We start from the raw sequence: 16,713 nt of genomic DNA on the forward strand, positions 1-16,713 counted from the left end.
GTTCACCACGTTCACAGCAGAGAACTACATTTCCCATAACACACCGGTTTCATCGGCCCTTAGAAAGGGTCCTGCGCGTGGGACTCCTTTAGCCATTCAACTGAGTGCCTGTTTGGAAACATGACTAGTTTCCATGGCCTAACCCTTTCGCAAACAGGGAGACCGACTCCTTCCCTCGGCGGCGACGTCTCCGCTCTGACCACTTCCCGCTTTATGACAGCACTAGGGGGTTGGCTCCCGCAAGTGGGGCGCATGGTGTCAGGCGCCTGCGTTAGACACCTGGCGGGGGAGTCCCGATGGAGCGGGGCTCACGGCGCGGCTAAGGTTGGGTTCTAGCCTGGAACCTCTCGAGACTCGCGGCGGCGGCGGCGACACGACGGTGGCTGCCTGAGCTTGGGCGCGCGCGTGTGAGAGAGGGGGCGGGGCGCCGCCTCCCCCGCGGGCCGCAGGGAACATGAGCGGCAAAGAAGGTGACGCCGGGTTCGCGCCAGAAGTTCCCCAGCTCCCGGGGTCACGACGGCTCCGGCGGGTCCCCTCCCTCCGCGGGGCAGGCAGCAACCTGCGCCCCTCTCTGCTCCCCGGCCCGCGAAGGTCTCGTCCCACCCCCCGGGGTCGCGCTGGCGGGAGGCGGGCGGCTCCGCTCACGTTCCGGGCGGCGAGTGTTTAGCGAAGGCCCCTTCCCGCTCAGCCTGCGGGCGTCTGGTTTCAGCAGAGCTGCACAGGAGAGCGCTAAGCGCTGTGGCTAGTGCCCGGAGTCCCCATCCCGGCGCCTGGGCAGCCCACCAGGGCACAGCGCGGTGCGGGGACCGAACTGCCGCCCGCCGAAAAGAAGCGACGAAACAGCTTGTTAAAGGGAGGAAACCTTTAGAGAGCGCAAGGAAGCAACCCGAGGGTACAGACACCTCCCCCCACCCCCTTGCACTCACCTGCGCTGCTGCTTGGCTCGTCGTCTTCTGGGCTCCTTCATTCCCCAAGCTGAGCCCCCAGGGCTTGTCTGCCCCGCGTGGCACTGCTCTCCTGGTAGAGTTATAGCGGTGCAGCTCCCCAGCTGTGGCCACAGTTATAAATGTGCTTATGGGAGCACTAAACTAGAATAGTGTATCTGCATTGGCTCTAGGAGCCATACAGCATGGATATATCAGGAAAAAAATTCTACACCTGAACTGTCATAGTTATGCAAATACAAAATCTGTGTGTAGACCAGGGCTTAGAAGACAGTGGTGTTTGTGCTGGTGACTTCATTTTTCATCGGTCAGTGTGTCAGCATGCTTCCTGCCAGCTCCATTTTGGGCCAGGTATCCATACAAACCACTTCCTTCACCTCCCTTCAACTGCGGAATGGAGTTAAGAGCTAAAAACCTAAAATTCATTGAAATGTCTTTTTTTTAATATTCAGGTTGTGGGTTTACTTTGTGTGGTAGGTAGGTTTAACCATTCCTTTTATGAGTTCCCTGTGGTTTTCCTGTAGCTGGTGGTGGGTGATGTATCTGACATTCAGAGTAGAGCAGACAGCTTCAATCCCTGTGTTTGGTCACAGAGACCCTCTTGGGACTGTCACCTGATGTGCTGAAATTACCTCTGAGCCCATTTTCTCTGCCATCTTGGGACTTCCAGAACCCTGTCTTGTTGAGACAGACATGCTAGCCTACTGCAACACAAACCCAGGGTCTGGACCACATCCCGAAAACTGCAGGCTTTAAGTGAAAACTCCTTAGGTTACCTGCCTACAGCACCCAGCTCCCAGTGGCATCCAAGCCCCAAATAGATCCATTTTACTCTGTATAAAGCTAATATAGGGTAAATTCGTAAATTGTCTGGCCTGTTTAACACTGATAGAGAGAGATGCACAGCTGTTTGCTTCCCCCAGGTATTAATCACTTACTCTGGGTTTATTAATAAACAAAAGTAGTTTTCAGTATAAAAAGTAGGATTTTTCATAGATTCATAGACTCTAGGCCTGGAAGGGACCTCGAGAGGTCATCGAGTCCAGTCCCCTGCCCTCATGGCAGGACCAAATACTGTCTAGACCATCCCTGATAGACATTTATCTAACCTACTCTTAAATATCTCCAGAGATGGAGATTCCACAACCTCCCTAGGCAATTTATTCCAGTGTTTAACTACCCTGACAGTTAGGAACTTTTTCCTAATGTCCAACCTAAATCTCCCTTGCTGCAGTTTAAGCCCATTGCTTCTTGTTCTATCATTAGAGGCTAAGGTGAACAAGTTTTCTCCCTCCTCCTGATGACACCCTTTTAGATACCTGAAAACTGCTATCATGTCCCCTCTCAGTCTTCTCTTTTCCAAACTAAATAAACCCAATTCTTTCAGCCTTCCTTCATAGGTCATGTTCTCAAGACCTTTAATCATTCTTGTTGCTCTTCTCTGGACCCTCTCCAATTTCTCCACATCTTTCTTGAAATGCGGTGCCCAGAACTGGACACAATACTCCAGTTGAGGCCTAACCAGCGCAGAGTAGAGCGGAAGAATGACTTCTCGTGTCTTGTTTACAACACACCTGTTAATGCATCCCAGAATCACGTTTGCTTTTTTTGCAACAGTATCACACTGTTGACTCATATTTAGCTTGTGGTCCACTATGACCCCTAGATCTCTTTCTGCCATACTCCTTCCTAGACAGTCTCTTCCCATTCTGTATGTGTGAAACTGATTGTTCCTTCCTAAGTGGAGCACTTTGCATTTGTCTTTATTGAACTTCATCCGGTTTACTTCAGACCATTTCTCCAATTTGTCCAGATCATTTTGAATTTTGACCCTGTCCTCCAAAGCAGTTGCAATCCCTCCCAGTTTGGTATCGTCCGCAAACTTAATAAGCGTACTTTCTATGCCAACATCTAAGTCGTTGATGAAGATATTGAACAGAGCCGGTCCCAAAACAGACCCCTGCGGAACCCCACTTGTTATACCTTTCCAGCAGGATTGGGAGCCATTAATAACTACTCTCTGAGTACGGTTATCCAGCCAGTTATGCACCCACCTTATAGTAGCCCCATCTAAATTGTATTTGCCTAGTTTATCGATAAGGATATCATGCGAGACCGTATCAAATGCCTTACTAAAGTCTAGGTATACCACATCCACCGCTTCTCCCTTATCCACAAGACTCGTTATCCTATCAAAGAAAGCTATCAGATTGGTTTGACACGATTTGTTCTTTACAAATCCATGCTGGCTATTCCCTATCACCTTACTACCTTCCAAGTGTTTGCAGATGATTTCCTTAATTACTTGCTCCATTATCTTCCCTGGCACAGAAGTTAAACTAACTGGTCTGTAGTTTCCTGGGTTGTTTTTATTTCCCTTTTTATAGATGGGCACTATATTTGCCCTTTTCCAGTCTTCTGGAATCTCTCCCGTCTCCCATGACTTTCCAAAGATAATAGCTAGAGGCTCAGATACCTCCTCTATTAACTCCTTGAGTATTCTAGGATGCATTTCATCAGGCCCTGGTGACTTGCAGGCATCTAACTTTTCTAAGTGATTTTTAACTTGCTCTTTTTTTATTTTATCTTCTAAACCTACCCCCTTCCCATAAGCATTCACTATGTTAGACATTCCTTCAGACTTCTCAGTGAAGACCGAAACAAAAAAGTCATTAAGCATCTCTGCCATTTCCAAGTTTCCTGTTACTGTTTCTCCCTCCTCACTGAGCAGTGGGCCTACCCTGTCCTTGGTCTTCCTCTTGCTTCTAATGTATTGATAAAAAGTCTTCTTGTTTCCCTTTATTCCCATAGCTAGTTTGAGCTCATTTTGTGCCTTTGCCTTTCTAATCTTGCCCCTGCATTCCTGTGTTATTTGCCTATATTCATCCTTTGTAATCTGACCTAGCTTCCATTTTTTATATGACTCCTTTTTATTTTGTAGGTCATGCAAGATCTCGTGGTTAAGCCAAGGTGGTCTTTTGCCACATTTTCTATCTTTCCTACGCATTGGAATAGCTTGCTTTTGGGCCCTTAATAGTGTCCCTTTGAAAAACTGCCAACTCTCCTCAGTTGTTTTTCCCCTCAGTCTTGATTCCCATGGGACCTTACCTATCAGCTCTCTGAGCTTACCAAAATCTGCCTTCCTGAAATCCATTGTCTCTATTTTGCTGTACTCCCTTCTACCCTTCCTTAGAATTGCAAACTCTATGATTTCATGATCACTTTCACCCAAGCTTCCTTCTACTTTCAAATTCTCAACGAGTTCCTCCCTATTTGTTAAAATCAAGTCTAGAACAGCTTCCCCCCAGTAGCTTTTTCAACCTTCTGAAATAAAAAGTTGTCTGCAATGCAGTCCAGGAACTTATTGGATAGTCTGTGCCCCGCGGTGTTATTTTCCCAACATATATCTGGATAGTTGAAGTCCCCCATCACCACCAAATCTTGGGCTTTGGATGATTTTGTTAGTTGTTTAAAAAAAGCCTCATCCACCTCTTCCACCTGGTTAGGTGGCCTGTAGTAGACTCCTAGCACGACATCACCCTTGTTTTTTACCTCTTTTATCCTAACCAAGAGACTCTCAACATTTCCGTCTCCTATGTCCATCTCCACCTCAGTCTAAGTGTATGCATTTTTAATATATAAGGCAACACCTCCTCCCTTTTTCCCGTTTATCCTTCCTGAGCAAACTATACCCATCCACATCAACATTCCAATCGTGTATTATCCCACCAAATTTCAGTGATGCCAACAATGTCATAGTTGTATTTATTTATTAGCACTTCCAGTTGTTCCTGCTTATTACCCATACTTCTCGCATTTGTGTATAGGCATCTAAGATACTGGTTTGATCTTAGTGGTTTCAAGTAATAGCAGACAGAACAAAGTAAGTCACCAAGCAAAATAAAACAAAACACGCAAGTCTAAGCCTAATACTTTAAGAAACTGAATACAGGTAATATCTCACCCTCAGAGATGTTCCAATAAGCTTCTTTCACAGACTAGACTCCTTCCTAGTCTGGGCCCAGTCCTTTCTCCGGTACAGTCCTTGTTAGTTCCAGCAGACATCTTAGGGGTAAACAGAGGCTTTCTGATGACTGGCAGCCTTTGTCCTGCTCCACCCCCTTTTATAGCTTTGGATCCAGTTATAGAAATAGATTTTCTGCCAAGCTGGCAAGTAATTCATTATTGGTCACGTGACTTACCCAACTCCAGGAACATAATCAGCCAGCAGGCGGAGCAGGAAGAGGATCCGGCCCTCTGAGTATTGGTCATAAAAAGGAGATCTCAGCAGATAGCACAGCGGCAGGATGGTTCGGCGTCTCAGCTTCAAGCGCTCTCGCTTATTCAGGTCTTCCATATCGCTCAGTAAACTTAGGCTTGTGATATCCAGGTTTCCTGAGAGGAGCCAGGGCTTCCATGATCTCTGGCCCCATATGCCTAAACTCAACAAGTGGAACAGAGGCCGGGTGATGTAGACAGATTCTGCAATGGTTTCCTGAAGCCCCAGAGGGGTGGGAGCCTGGTTCATGTCCTCTGCTCTTCGGTTCTGTTTTCCCTCCCTCTGCTGGGGAGACCCCCAATGTCCGGATTGCAAGGCTGGGGTGCTTTTGAGGGACCTTACAACACGGCTGGAGCGCCACCCAACATATCTCTGTTCCTTCCCTGCCGAGCTGCCCTCCTTGTCTTCTGGTTGGAGCTACTGCTGCTCCCTGTCCACTGGCACGATCGGAAGGGATGTCTGGATACCAGCTTTGTACCATAGCAAGAGCAGGAGGCGCAGGATGGCTTTAGCCAGCTGGATGAGGATGATGATGGTCCATCGGCCCATCTCACCCCACACCTTGGCAGCTCCCATCTCCGCAAAGACTTCCATACACTCGAGCACACTCAGCCATGTCAGCAACTTCTGCTGGGGTAGTGTCACAGGCAGGGTCGGCTGTAGCTTCTTTCGGAGGGTTCAGTCATTTAACAACACCAGGAGGTTGGAGGCAGAGTACATGGGAATCAGAAAAGCGACCTGACAGCAGGTAGGAGAGGCCCCGCACAGTGCCCTCCAGCTGCACGGTGGCGGCCGGGTGCTGCCTCACATACTCCTGGTAGTGGTGACACAAGCGCCGCAGCCTCCCCAGGGGCCCAGTGGCGGCCATGGCTCCCCGGGACCACTTAGGTTCACTGCTGCCCCCACACACTTCCGGGTAGCCCAAGGCAGGAATCTTTTGGTTTCTTTCATTCCCCAAGCTGAGCCCCCAGGGCTTGTCTGCCCCATGTGTATTCCAGTATCATGTGACATGGTCACACGTCCTGTGAGACCCCAGCCTCCATTCTTCCTGGGCTGGCCCACATGTACACAGGAAGGTTTGCAAATAAACAGAACCATTTACAGTTCATTGATTCTGAAGCACCCTTGATGGCTTCCACTTAATATGTTTACATCAGTAATACAAGTTTATATCATATTCTCCTAACTCCAGACATAGAAATAATACATGCAAACAAGTAGGATGAACACACTCAGTAGATTATAAGCTTTCTAATGATACCTTACAAGAGACCTTTTGCATAAAGCATATTCCAGTTGCATCATAATCACATTCATAAGCATATTTTCATAAAGCATATGGAGTGCAATGTCACACCCTGCAATGTTGTTGTAAAGGTCATATATGTGATCTTTTCAACTGTTGGAGAAAAAACAGAATCCTGAATTAATTTTCTGACGGGGATGTGAAGGAAATAATTATTATCAAAACAAAGAAATTGAAAATCAATATGTCCACATTCTGTTTTTGGTTTGGGATAATAAACAGTTAAACTGAAACATTTAAAATCCTGTGTGTAACTTAAAATTGCTTTCTTTTTGAAAAATGAAAATTAACAAGACTAGACGCATGTATAAAGTTAAGTGGGTATATAAGTGTTTGTAGGATCTGGGCCTCAGTCATTTAAATATAAAAATGAAGATATCTTACAAAAAGGAGGTAGGGAAAGGGAGGTAGAAGTTCAAATGAAGATATAGCAATGTGTGTTGTACAGTAAGTGAATCCTAAATTGTGCTTTGTCTTAAGCACAGATGATGGGAAGACAAGAGGAGCACATAGCACAGGAATGGAAGTTAGTAGTAAAATACAAGTTAGAAGAAATGGGTTTTGAGGAGGGATTTGAAAGAGAAGAATGAGGACATTTGGTGTGTTGGAAGAAGTGTGTGGGTCCAGCTCTAGGGAGCAGCCCATGGGAAAACATCACATAGATGAGTGAGAAGAGAGACAAGAATAAGAGTGGCTAGAGCACAGGGAACTGATATGGGAAGCAACCGATGAAATTAATACACTGAACAATAATTGCCTTCTTAAATTGCTCTTTCTGTTCTCCAAAGACCAAAGTTCTGTGGTGAAAGAGGTACAGTGAGACAATGGTAATAATTTTACCGTGATATGGTTCCACTCATTCTGAAGAATTTCAAAACACTTTCCAAGCTATGGAATCAATCCTGCAACCTGCACAGTCTCATCATATTTAGTGGGTTAAAGGTTGCCGGGATCAGGCCTTATATATATGTGTGTATGTATATCTATCTCTATTTCTAGCTCTGTGTCTCTGTATAATATATATACAGATGCTCCTCGAATTTTGCATAAGTTGGAAACATATACCAGACAGTTACGCAAAAAAAAACAACCCCAAAACCCCACCTCCTATTTCTAGCTTCCGGAACTTTTTCCATAAGTGTATATTTGCGTAAATCGGGTTTGCGTAATCCGGGGGGCATCTGTACATATATCTGTGTGTGCGTGTGCATGTGCGTGCCTAATTTTATGTATATAGAGGGAGAGAGAGAGATCTCTACAACACCACTAAAAGTGATGGGGATCTTTTGGTGCCCGATCATTCTTCAATTGAAATCAAGAGGAGGCTTGCTGTTGATTTCAGTGGAAGAATAATGAAGCCCAGAATGTTTACACAAAGCAACCAAGACTGCAGTTTTTACGTCCCGTACAGTATTCTTTACAGTAAACTGAATAGAATTGAATTATAGATACCTTGGAAGGATGAGGAATCCAGTGGCCCATTAAAAACTAACATATTTATTTGGACATAAGCTTTCATGGGTAAAACCCCCCACTTCTTCAGATTAAAGCTTATGCCCAAATAAATCTGTTAGTCTTTAAGGTGCCACGGACTCCTCATTGTTTTTGTGGATACAGACTAACAGCTACCCCTCTGATACTTGGAAGGATGGACATAAAATATTCAACATTGGATATATTAAAAAACACTCCAGAAATGAATGCCATGACATCTGGTCAAGCTGTTATAAAACTGGTACTCAATAATATTATTTAAATCTCACATTTTTTTCTTTGTGTCCTATTTATAGGATCGGGTGGGTTCAGAAAACGAAAGCATGACAATTTCCCACATGGTCAAAGAAAAGATGAAAAAAACAATGTTAATTCGTCTTCATCTTTGATGGTGTCTTTTAAGTGTAAGTAAAAGTTGACAGTCCAGATCATAACAATGTATACAATAAAAGTTAGTGGAAATAAAATATTTAGTGGTGGGGCTGTCCATAGGTAAAATTAAAATCAGTGAGACTCTCTAAATTTGGGACATGATCTATCGCTTTCTATGCCAGCAGAGTGCTGTGGTAGAGATGATAGGGTCACTTTTTAGTTAGGGGAAGGGTGAGACAGAGCGCTTCTTGATGATCACTAGGGATATGATTCTGTCATGGACCTCCATGACTTCTGAGGCAGTGCCGGAGCCTTGTCCACTGGAACACTGCTGCCAGAGCAGCTGACCAGGCCCAGAGCAGCGGCCCCAAGAACAGCTCCCCGCACCCCAGTATTTTTAGTAAAAGTCAGAGACAGGTTGCAGGCTTCTGTGAATTTTTGTTTATTGCTTATGACCTGTCCCTGACAGTAAAAATACCCGTGACAGAATCTTAACCTTGCTCATCACCTTTGAAGGGAGAGCTTTTCTGCTCACAACTGACAGTTGTAGTTATTTCAGACTAGGGCTTGTTTACACGCAGAAGTTTTTTAACCAGTTTAGTTGTTAAACTGGTGCAAACTCATGTGTAGACATTTATTTTGGTTTGAGAGTCTTATTTTGAGTTAGCCTTAAACCTGTTCCTAATTTAAACTAAATCAAAATATGCTTGGTTTAAACCAAAATAAGTGTTTACACAGGGGTTTGCACTAGTTCAACTGCTTTTAAAAAAATCACCTGAAATGCACCTTTCTTTTGTAGACAAACCTTAGTACACCTGCAAGGCGGGTTTTGTAGGGGAAACTGGCTTGATTAAAGCACACTGATATGATCCAGACCCCTGGTTTAATATCTCAACAAGGTTCGTCCACTTTTCTTTTAAGGGGTGAGTACTGTGAAGAGGGAAGAATCCAGAGATAATTTTGTGGGATTCGGGAGTCCTTGCAACATGAAAAAAAGCTAGGAAACAGAAAGTGTATGTGTGTAAATAAAGCAATGGAAAATAATTGATCTGATCAGAAAGTTAAACCCTTGGCTTGGCATGATCTAAAATTATCTATTGGTAAAAGACTAATATAACTAAGATAAATAAGCTTTTATAAAGTGAAGACTTCATTATTGGGAGCACATAGCTGCTATTAGAGAAGGTTTCTATGATTTCTTTAGAATGCTAATTGTCAGTAATTGATGTTTTTCTAAAACTAGATATTTTGTATGTATGTAAACAAATAACAATTAACTTTGTGGTGCAGCTGTAGCGTGATTATTAATGGTATCTGGTGTTACATGAAAATGAGTTATTAGAATTCTTCAAAAATAAATTCACATGAATGAAACTTTATATTTTCTGTTAATGTTTGTGTGCACTGTTAATTATCTGATATTAAGGACCTCTAGTTTATCATGCTTTAAACCCTTCCCTTCCCTTCGGCCCCTATAATACCACTGTGCAGGCATTGGTATAAATCTACAAATAAAGCTGTGGTGAGATTTGCATTTAAAGCTGAGCAACAATCCGATTTCACACTGTAATAATTGACTATAGGTCTTGTCTAGACTGGGAAAATGCATCCTGTTAGGAAATGTGTTGATTAACATTTTGTAACTAGCACAGTGTTAAACATGATTTTTCTTTTAGTGTGAACAAAGACAGTTGTGTTTAGAAACGTGCTAACTGATCGAACCACAAAGTTGCATGTATGTTTACACTACAGCTGGTAGTGTGCTTCCCAGCACGAGTAGACACGTGCTCTTGCTCTACTTAAGCTAGCATGTTAAAAATAGCTGGGGTTGGCATAGGTGGCAGCTCAGACTGGCTGCCTGAGTATAAACCCTCCCAGATCTCCCAGGGATGTACTCAGGTGGCTAGCCTGAGCTGCTGACTATGCTACCACTGGCTACACTGCTATTTTTAGCACACAAATTTGAACAGAGCTATCATATCTGTCTACTGCTGGGAGGCATGCTCCCAGCTGCAGTGTAGATGTACCCTTAATTAACTTGTTTTCTGATACGTTGCCTCAGTATAGACAAAAGCCTTCCTCTCCAAAGTAGGCATAATAATATTCAGAGAACAATTGCATTTTCTGTGTAATATTTTTAGTAAAATATTTACTAACCCTTGCAGGGGGAACATTTAAAAATTCTCCCTTTTTTGAAAAGATGCCGTGTTATCAGATTTCTTGTACTTTGGAATTGATTAACTTTGCCCTCTTGTTGTCCATTATATTTAATAAACATTAATCCCAAGGCTGACCCTACACTATCCAATTTCTAACTTCTCTCCAATCTGAAGAATAGCTGTTCATCATGAGTTGGCTACATCGAAAGAGGCACACATGTTAGTATGTTTGACTGCCCTCTGTGGGATTGAATATATGTATATGGCAGCAAGCTAGAGAGAATGTAAGAGTCCCGGTACAAATGAATTGAGGAGAACTGTCAGAAAAAAAGGGAGGAAGTAGAAGGTAATGAAGAATGAATAACAAAAGAAAGGAAGTGAGAACTGTAAAAATTTTCTTGATCACAGTCAAAACATTCTGAATGTTTCACAGGTAACTATGAAATCCTTTAGGAATCCTCATTATTTCTAAAAAACTGTTCACAATACAGACATAACATGTATTCCTGATGTGTTTGCCCTCCAAAGAGTGAGCGTGATGGGAGGAGGTGTTGAGACATGAGTAGAAACAGAGATTAACTAGTACAAACCCATTATAAGGGAACAGCAGCTAATTAGTCATAAAAGTTATGATGAAGCTAAACTAAACAAGGTGCTCCTCCATTATGGCAGCAGGATCAGGCCATAAATTAATATATTAGGAATAAAAATGACTTTTCTTTACTGCTTTTAAAGTGTATTATTTATTGTATTTTCCCTGCTGTAACATATGGTAAAGCATTGTAATTGTGTGATCTTCTGCATATAAACAAAAACTTAAATGTGAAATAATGGAAGATTAAATGGTTCTGTTACACAAATAGTGTAGTAATAGAATACTTAATATTATTGTATTAGACTACACATGAGAATTGTTTTTGTGATCATCTGCATTCTGTTCTTAGCATTTCAACTGGAGCTTGATACAAGACATGATAAATATGAGAGGCTTGTGAAACTTAGTCGTGATATAACTATTGAAAGTAAAAGAACAATATTCCTACTCCACAGGATTACTAGGTGAGTCACATTAATTCCCATTTCCATGCTGACCCAGAAACTTACTGTTGCCTTGCAGAGTTTTCTGTATCTATGAGTAACAGATGCAATATTCAGTTGAGCTAGACATCAAGGAAGATAAACATAGGCTCAGTTCATTTCCCATAAGCTGTGTTGTTTTATTTCCTCTAAAACAGTGTTTCTCAAACTGGGATCGCCACTTGTGTAGGGAAAGCCCCTGGCGGGCCAGGCCGGTTTGTTTACCTGCCCTGTCTGCAGGTCTGGCTGATTGCGGCTCCCACTGGCCGCCGTTCACCGCTGCAGGCTAATGGAGGCTGCTAGAAGTGGCGGCCAGTAAGTCCGTTGGCCCATGCCGCTTCCAGCAGCTCCCATTGGCCTGGAGCAGTGAACTGTAGCCAGTGGGAGCCGTAATTGGCCGGACCTGCAGACGGGGCAGGTAAACAAACTGACCTGGCGTGCCAGGGGCTTTTCCTACACAAGTGGCAACCCAGTTTGAGAAACACCACTCTAAAAGGATATGTAAGCCAGTGGGCACATGCAGCAATCGGGAAATTAAAGTAAGGACCAGCCTCTAGTTCGTGTCAAGTCCATTTCCTTAGAGATGGCTTTATTAGCACAAAGAATATTCCAAAACAGGGCCAGAGTAACACAGAATACTTGGTAACAGCCAACAGACATTTCCAGCAAGCTGGGAGGGGAAAGAACACACCCTTCTAGAGAGCCGTCTTTGAAATAACTTGCCCATTTCTTTTATAGCCCCACCCCAGATCACCCATGTGATGAGTAGGGAACCTGGGTTCTACTTGTGATCCCACACATGCTGGAACTTAAGGAGTGTGTCTATACATAGCTGCAAGGTGCCTTGCATTTTGTGCCCTGATCATTGGAAGCAGTAAGTGCTGTGGGAGAATAATGGAGAAAGTTGAGTCTTGCCACAGCCTGTTGTATAAAAGATTTACCTGGAAATTACATATGTAATTTTAGACATTGGGCTTTGTCTGTATTTGTCTTTTTTCCCTAAAATTTCCCACTGTTATCACCACTGCAGCTCCACAATGGTGGCAACGGTGTGGGCACTCTTGTAGGTAAGATGCTGGCAGCTGCCATTTTTTAACCTTGATGCTGTCCAGACTTGCTTTGAGCAGAGGTAAACAACATGGTGGTCTATCATTCTAGTGGCCACTAGAGCCTTTGCTGCACTAGCGCTGCCTCTGTTGCTGCACAAAGAATAGCAACATTGGAACTTTCAGGGGGAAAAAGACTTGTGTGTAGACTCAGCATAAGCTTTTAGATTCGTTTGCATCATGGAATCCTGTTTTCTAGAAGTGTACTAATGGTGGGTTGCCATACTGTGTCTGCACTTCTCTTCCCCTCTCTGTCGTAACTATTCAGTACAGAGCCCAGTTTCAGAATTCTAACCATATTTAAACATTTGTTCGTAACCAAACTACAGTACCAGTCCTGTTGGGGGAACAGAGGGGTACTGGTAAGTGAAAAATTCCAGTTAACTAAGAAGAAAGGAGTTTGGGTGCGGGAGGGGGCTCGGGACAGGGGATTGGTGCATGAGAAGGATTTTGGGTGCTGGATCCTGGGGGTGCTCACCTCAGGCGGCTCCCTGCAAGCGGTGACCTGTCCCTGCTGTTCTTAGGCGGAGGCACGATTGCCCTCACTCTGCCCCAAGCGCCTGCTCTGCAGCTCCCATTGGCCAGGAACCGTGGCCATTGGAAGCTGCGGGGTTGGCACCTGTGGGCAGAAGTTGTGTACAGAGCTGCCTACCTGTGCCTCTTCCTAAAACAGCAGAGACAGGTGACCGCTTGTGGGGAGCTGCCTGAGGTGAGCACTCCCTGGATCCAGCAGCCCAAAATCCCTCTTGCACCCCTGTTCCAAGCCTTCTCCTGCACCCAGACTCCTTTCCTGAGCCCACACCTCAATCACCAGCCCAACGCCCTCTCCCACACTCTGAACCCCTTGTGGCCATTCCTCCGCCTAGGAGCAGCAGGGACATGTCGCCACTTCCGAGGAGCCACGTGGAGTCAGGTAGCTAGCCTACCAGCCCTGCATCAACCAGACTATAAAGTAGATATTCAATGAAGATTAGAAATGCTGATTTATAGAGCTTTCTGGTTGGTACAGGGCTAGCTAACACAGCCTTTACTGTATCTGCTAAATCCACAAAAATAGTAATTGAAAAAGAGATGTTGTAAATCTATAATACTGCGTACATTGTTCGAGCTTTTTAAGTATAATAAATGAACTGTCCTTTAAATGCTGTATATAAAATCTAATGTAACAATAGTTGTGGATGAGATACTGTAGAGGTTTCCTTAGTGGCATATTTCATAAATACTGCCTAAAAACATGTATAAAGTAGATCCTTGTGCTATGTTAATCTAATGTATTGCAAAATGGTGTGGATTTTGTGTATGAGAGAGAAGTCTTCTGCAGATTTTTCTAGCTATTTTACCTATTTATTTTGATCGTTGTCATGAGCTTCCTCATTACCTCTGCTTTAGTCATAGTTAAAGCTACAGCCTGAAATAAGCAGCACGCTATTCAGACTGGGTTTGAATGGTTGATTATCTTAAGGGCAATTCTTTTTTGAATGTACAAAGAAGTTCAAAGGTACCTACTTACACTAGATCAGAAAGATTCATTTTAAATTTGTCTCATTCCAAAATATTTCATTTTGTCTGCACTAATTAAACATAAGGTGGTTAGTAGAAGAAAAAGTGTGTAATTTAACTCTTTGTTGGTGTTCTAACAGCTGTCACTTTGTAATTTTATTTGTATTCTGTGCTCACAGTGATCCCAATGGGGAGGAAATATTAAATGAATCTGAGGCCAAATTAGAAGCTGTCAGACAGAAAATTAAGCAAGTAGCACAAGAACTGATAGGAGAAGACATGTATCAGTTCCACAGAGCCATCTCTCCAGGTAAGTCTACATTCAAATAGGATGGGCACACACATCAGGCCAAATTCAGTTTAGGTGCAGCTCCATTACTTCAGCAGTATTGCATTTGCATACACCAGGGCTGAATTTGGCTCACCCTTTGCACTTTAAAACATAGATTGTGATTTTCCTCTTTTTGAAGATTAAAAAACATGCTCTTGGTTATATTTCATAACACTCAAATATGTAAACACATTGTATAGATATGAATATCAAGCACAAACTGTACTGTGTGCAACCATTCAAACTCCCCTCTTCCCCAATCTGTTTCAACTTCTCTGTGTAAATGGCAGTCTTTTTAGTTTCAAAGGTCATCTTAACATTTCAGCTACACTGATGGATGCAATATCTTGAGTTTCCCCACAGTATTTTTATATCCTTCTCTCACATGCAAAACAACTGTATTTAGGCTCTGTGTGTGGCACTAGTGATGAACAGAAACTCTCCGGCTGTAACCATCACTTGGTCTTTAGTAGATGCATCAGTACTGTTCCACTCCTGGGTTTCCAGTGAGTGCACTCAGTCTCTTTCTTTTCTGTTGTTCAGAGTGTCTGGCTCCTCCCTAGACTCAATTTCCCAAATGTGTGTACCTTTTCTCAGGTGCTCTGCAGGCCTGGGGCCAATATGGAAGCACCTTACCACCAATCCAGCCATCCTGCATTTTTCCAACTGCATTTGGAACCTTTGAAATTCAGTGTCCTGCTGGCCTTCTAAAGGGGTCATTACCTCAAGGACTTTCTTTAAAAACAAACAAACAAACGAACAAAACCCTATTCCTGCTGTTTCAACCTGTCTGCATTTCTACAAAAAACTGTGGACCCCACCCATTTTTCATTTGGGTGCTTGTATTGGTACTCTTACTTGAAAGTATGTTTTTGAGTACCTGAGTTCCAGTTTGATCATCTAAATCAGCAGTTTTCAAACTTTAGCAACCTGGGGATTCCCATTTTGATTTAAAATTTTTCAGGGACCACCAAGCCTCCCCACTCAGGCTTGGTGGTCCCTGCTCACAGTCCACTCCTTCCCCAAGGCCCCACCCCACCTCTTCCTGCCCCCCGCTCACTCCATCCCCCCACTTCCTCTGTCACTCACTCTCCCCCCAACCCTCACTCACTTTAACTAGGCTGGGGCAGGGGTTGGGGTGCAGGAGGGGGTGCAGGCTCTGGGAGGGAGTTTGGGTGCAGGAGGGACCGAGGGGTGTGGGCTCTGGGTGGGGGTCGGTGTGTGAAAAAGAGTGAGGGGTGTGGGCTCCGGCTGGGCAGCAGTTACCTTGGGCAGCTCCCAAAAGCAACCAGCACATCTCTCCATCTCTTTGGCGGGGGTGCGAGGGAGGTCTCTGCTCACTGCCCCTGCCCGCAGGCACTTCCCCAGAGCTCCCATTGGCCGCAATTCCCAGCCAATGGGAGCTGCAGAGTTGGTGCTTGGAGTGGGGGCAGGGTGCAGAGACGCCCTGACACCTGAGCAGACACCTGACACCTGCTCAGACGCCCTGAGCATTTTTGGACGTCGACTTGCTAACCTAGTGAGGAGGGCTTTAAACTAGGTTCGATGGGGGAGGGTGACCAAAGCCCAAAGGTAAGTCTCAAAGAGGGAAACCTGGAGGAAGGGATGGAACTTGGAGAATGCGGGGTTTGTAATGGCAGGGAGAAAGGAGAAAGTAATTGGAACTGGAAGGTGGGGGAATCAAATCATTGCCTTAAGTGTCCTAATGAAGCCCTTATATCTGAGGTGTGTAGGAAAAGAGAACACCAGGAGACAATTCAAGGAGGAGGATGCAACAGGGGAAATAAGCAGCAGAAGAAAGTAGGGCAGTTGGCTGAATTTTTAAAGTGCCTGTACACAAATGCGAGGAGCCTGGGAAACAAGAAGGAAGAATTAGTAGTACTGGCACAGACAGGGAATTACGATGTTATTGGCATAACTGAGACATGGTGGGATAGCTCGCATACCTGGAGCACTGCCATGGATGGGTATAAGCTGTTCAGGAAGGATAGGCAGGGGCGAAGAGGGGGAGGAGTAGCGCTGTATGTAAAAGAGCTGTATGAATGCTCAGAGCTCCACTACGAAACTGGAAATGAGCCAGTTGAAAGTCTTTGGTTAAATTTAGAGGGGAATGTCACAAGGGGGATGTTATGGTGGGTGTCTGCT

At 44.3% G+C, this 16,713-nt stretch overlaps 1 protein-coding gene and 1 pseudogene across 2 annotated transcripts in view; one reads left to right on the forward strand and one right to left on the reverse strand.

The window, feature by feature from the left end:
- Positions 1 to 289: 289 nt before the first annotated feature.
- The window catches only part of TSNAX (translin associated factor X), a 56,638-nt gene continuing 40,214 nt past the window's right edge, over positions 290 to 16,713 (forward strand). Inside the window, exons 1-4 of one of the 2 annotated variants that reach the window (XM_032790857.2) lie at positions 290 to 470; positions 8,320 to 8,427; positions 11,499 to 11,613; positions 14,417 to 14,547. In XM_032790857.2, the coding sequence (XP_032646748.1) occupies positions 455 to 470; positions 8,320 to 8,427; positions 11,499 to 11,613; positions 14,417 to 14,547 (370 nt within the window). In that variant the 5' untranslated portion in view covers positions 290 to 454. Of the gene's footprint in view, positions 471 to 8,319; positions 8,428 to 9,194; positions 9,319 to 11,498; positions 11,614 to 14,416; positions 14,548 to 16,713 lie in introns of those variants that run through there. The other variant, XM_032790858.2, reaches the window with a different exon arrangement.
- On the reverse strand, positions 5,089 to 6,127 carry LOC116831101 (peroxisomal membrane protein PEX16 pseudogene; annotated as a pseudogene).

Source organism: Chelonoidis abingdonii, chromosome 3 (genome assembly GCF_003597395.2).
Source record: "Chelonoidis abingdonii isolate Lonesome George chromosome 3, CheloAbing_2.0, whole genome shotgun sequence".
NCBI classification, from domain to species: Eukaryota; Metazoa; Chordata; order Testudines; family Testudinidae; genus Chelonoidis; species Chelonoidis abingdonii.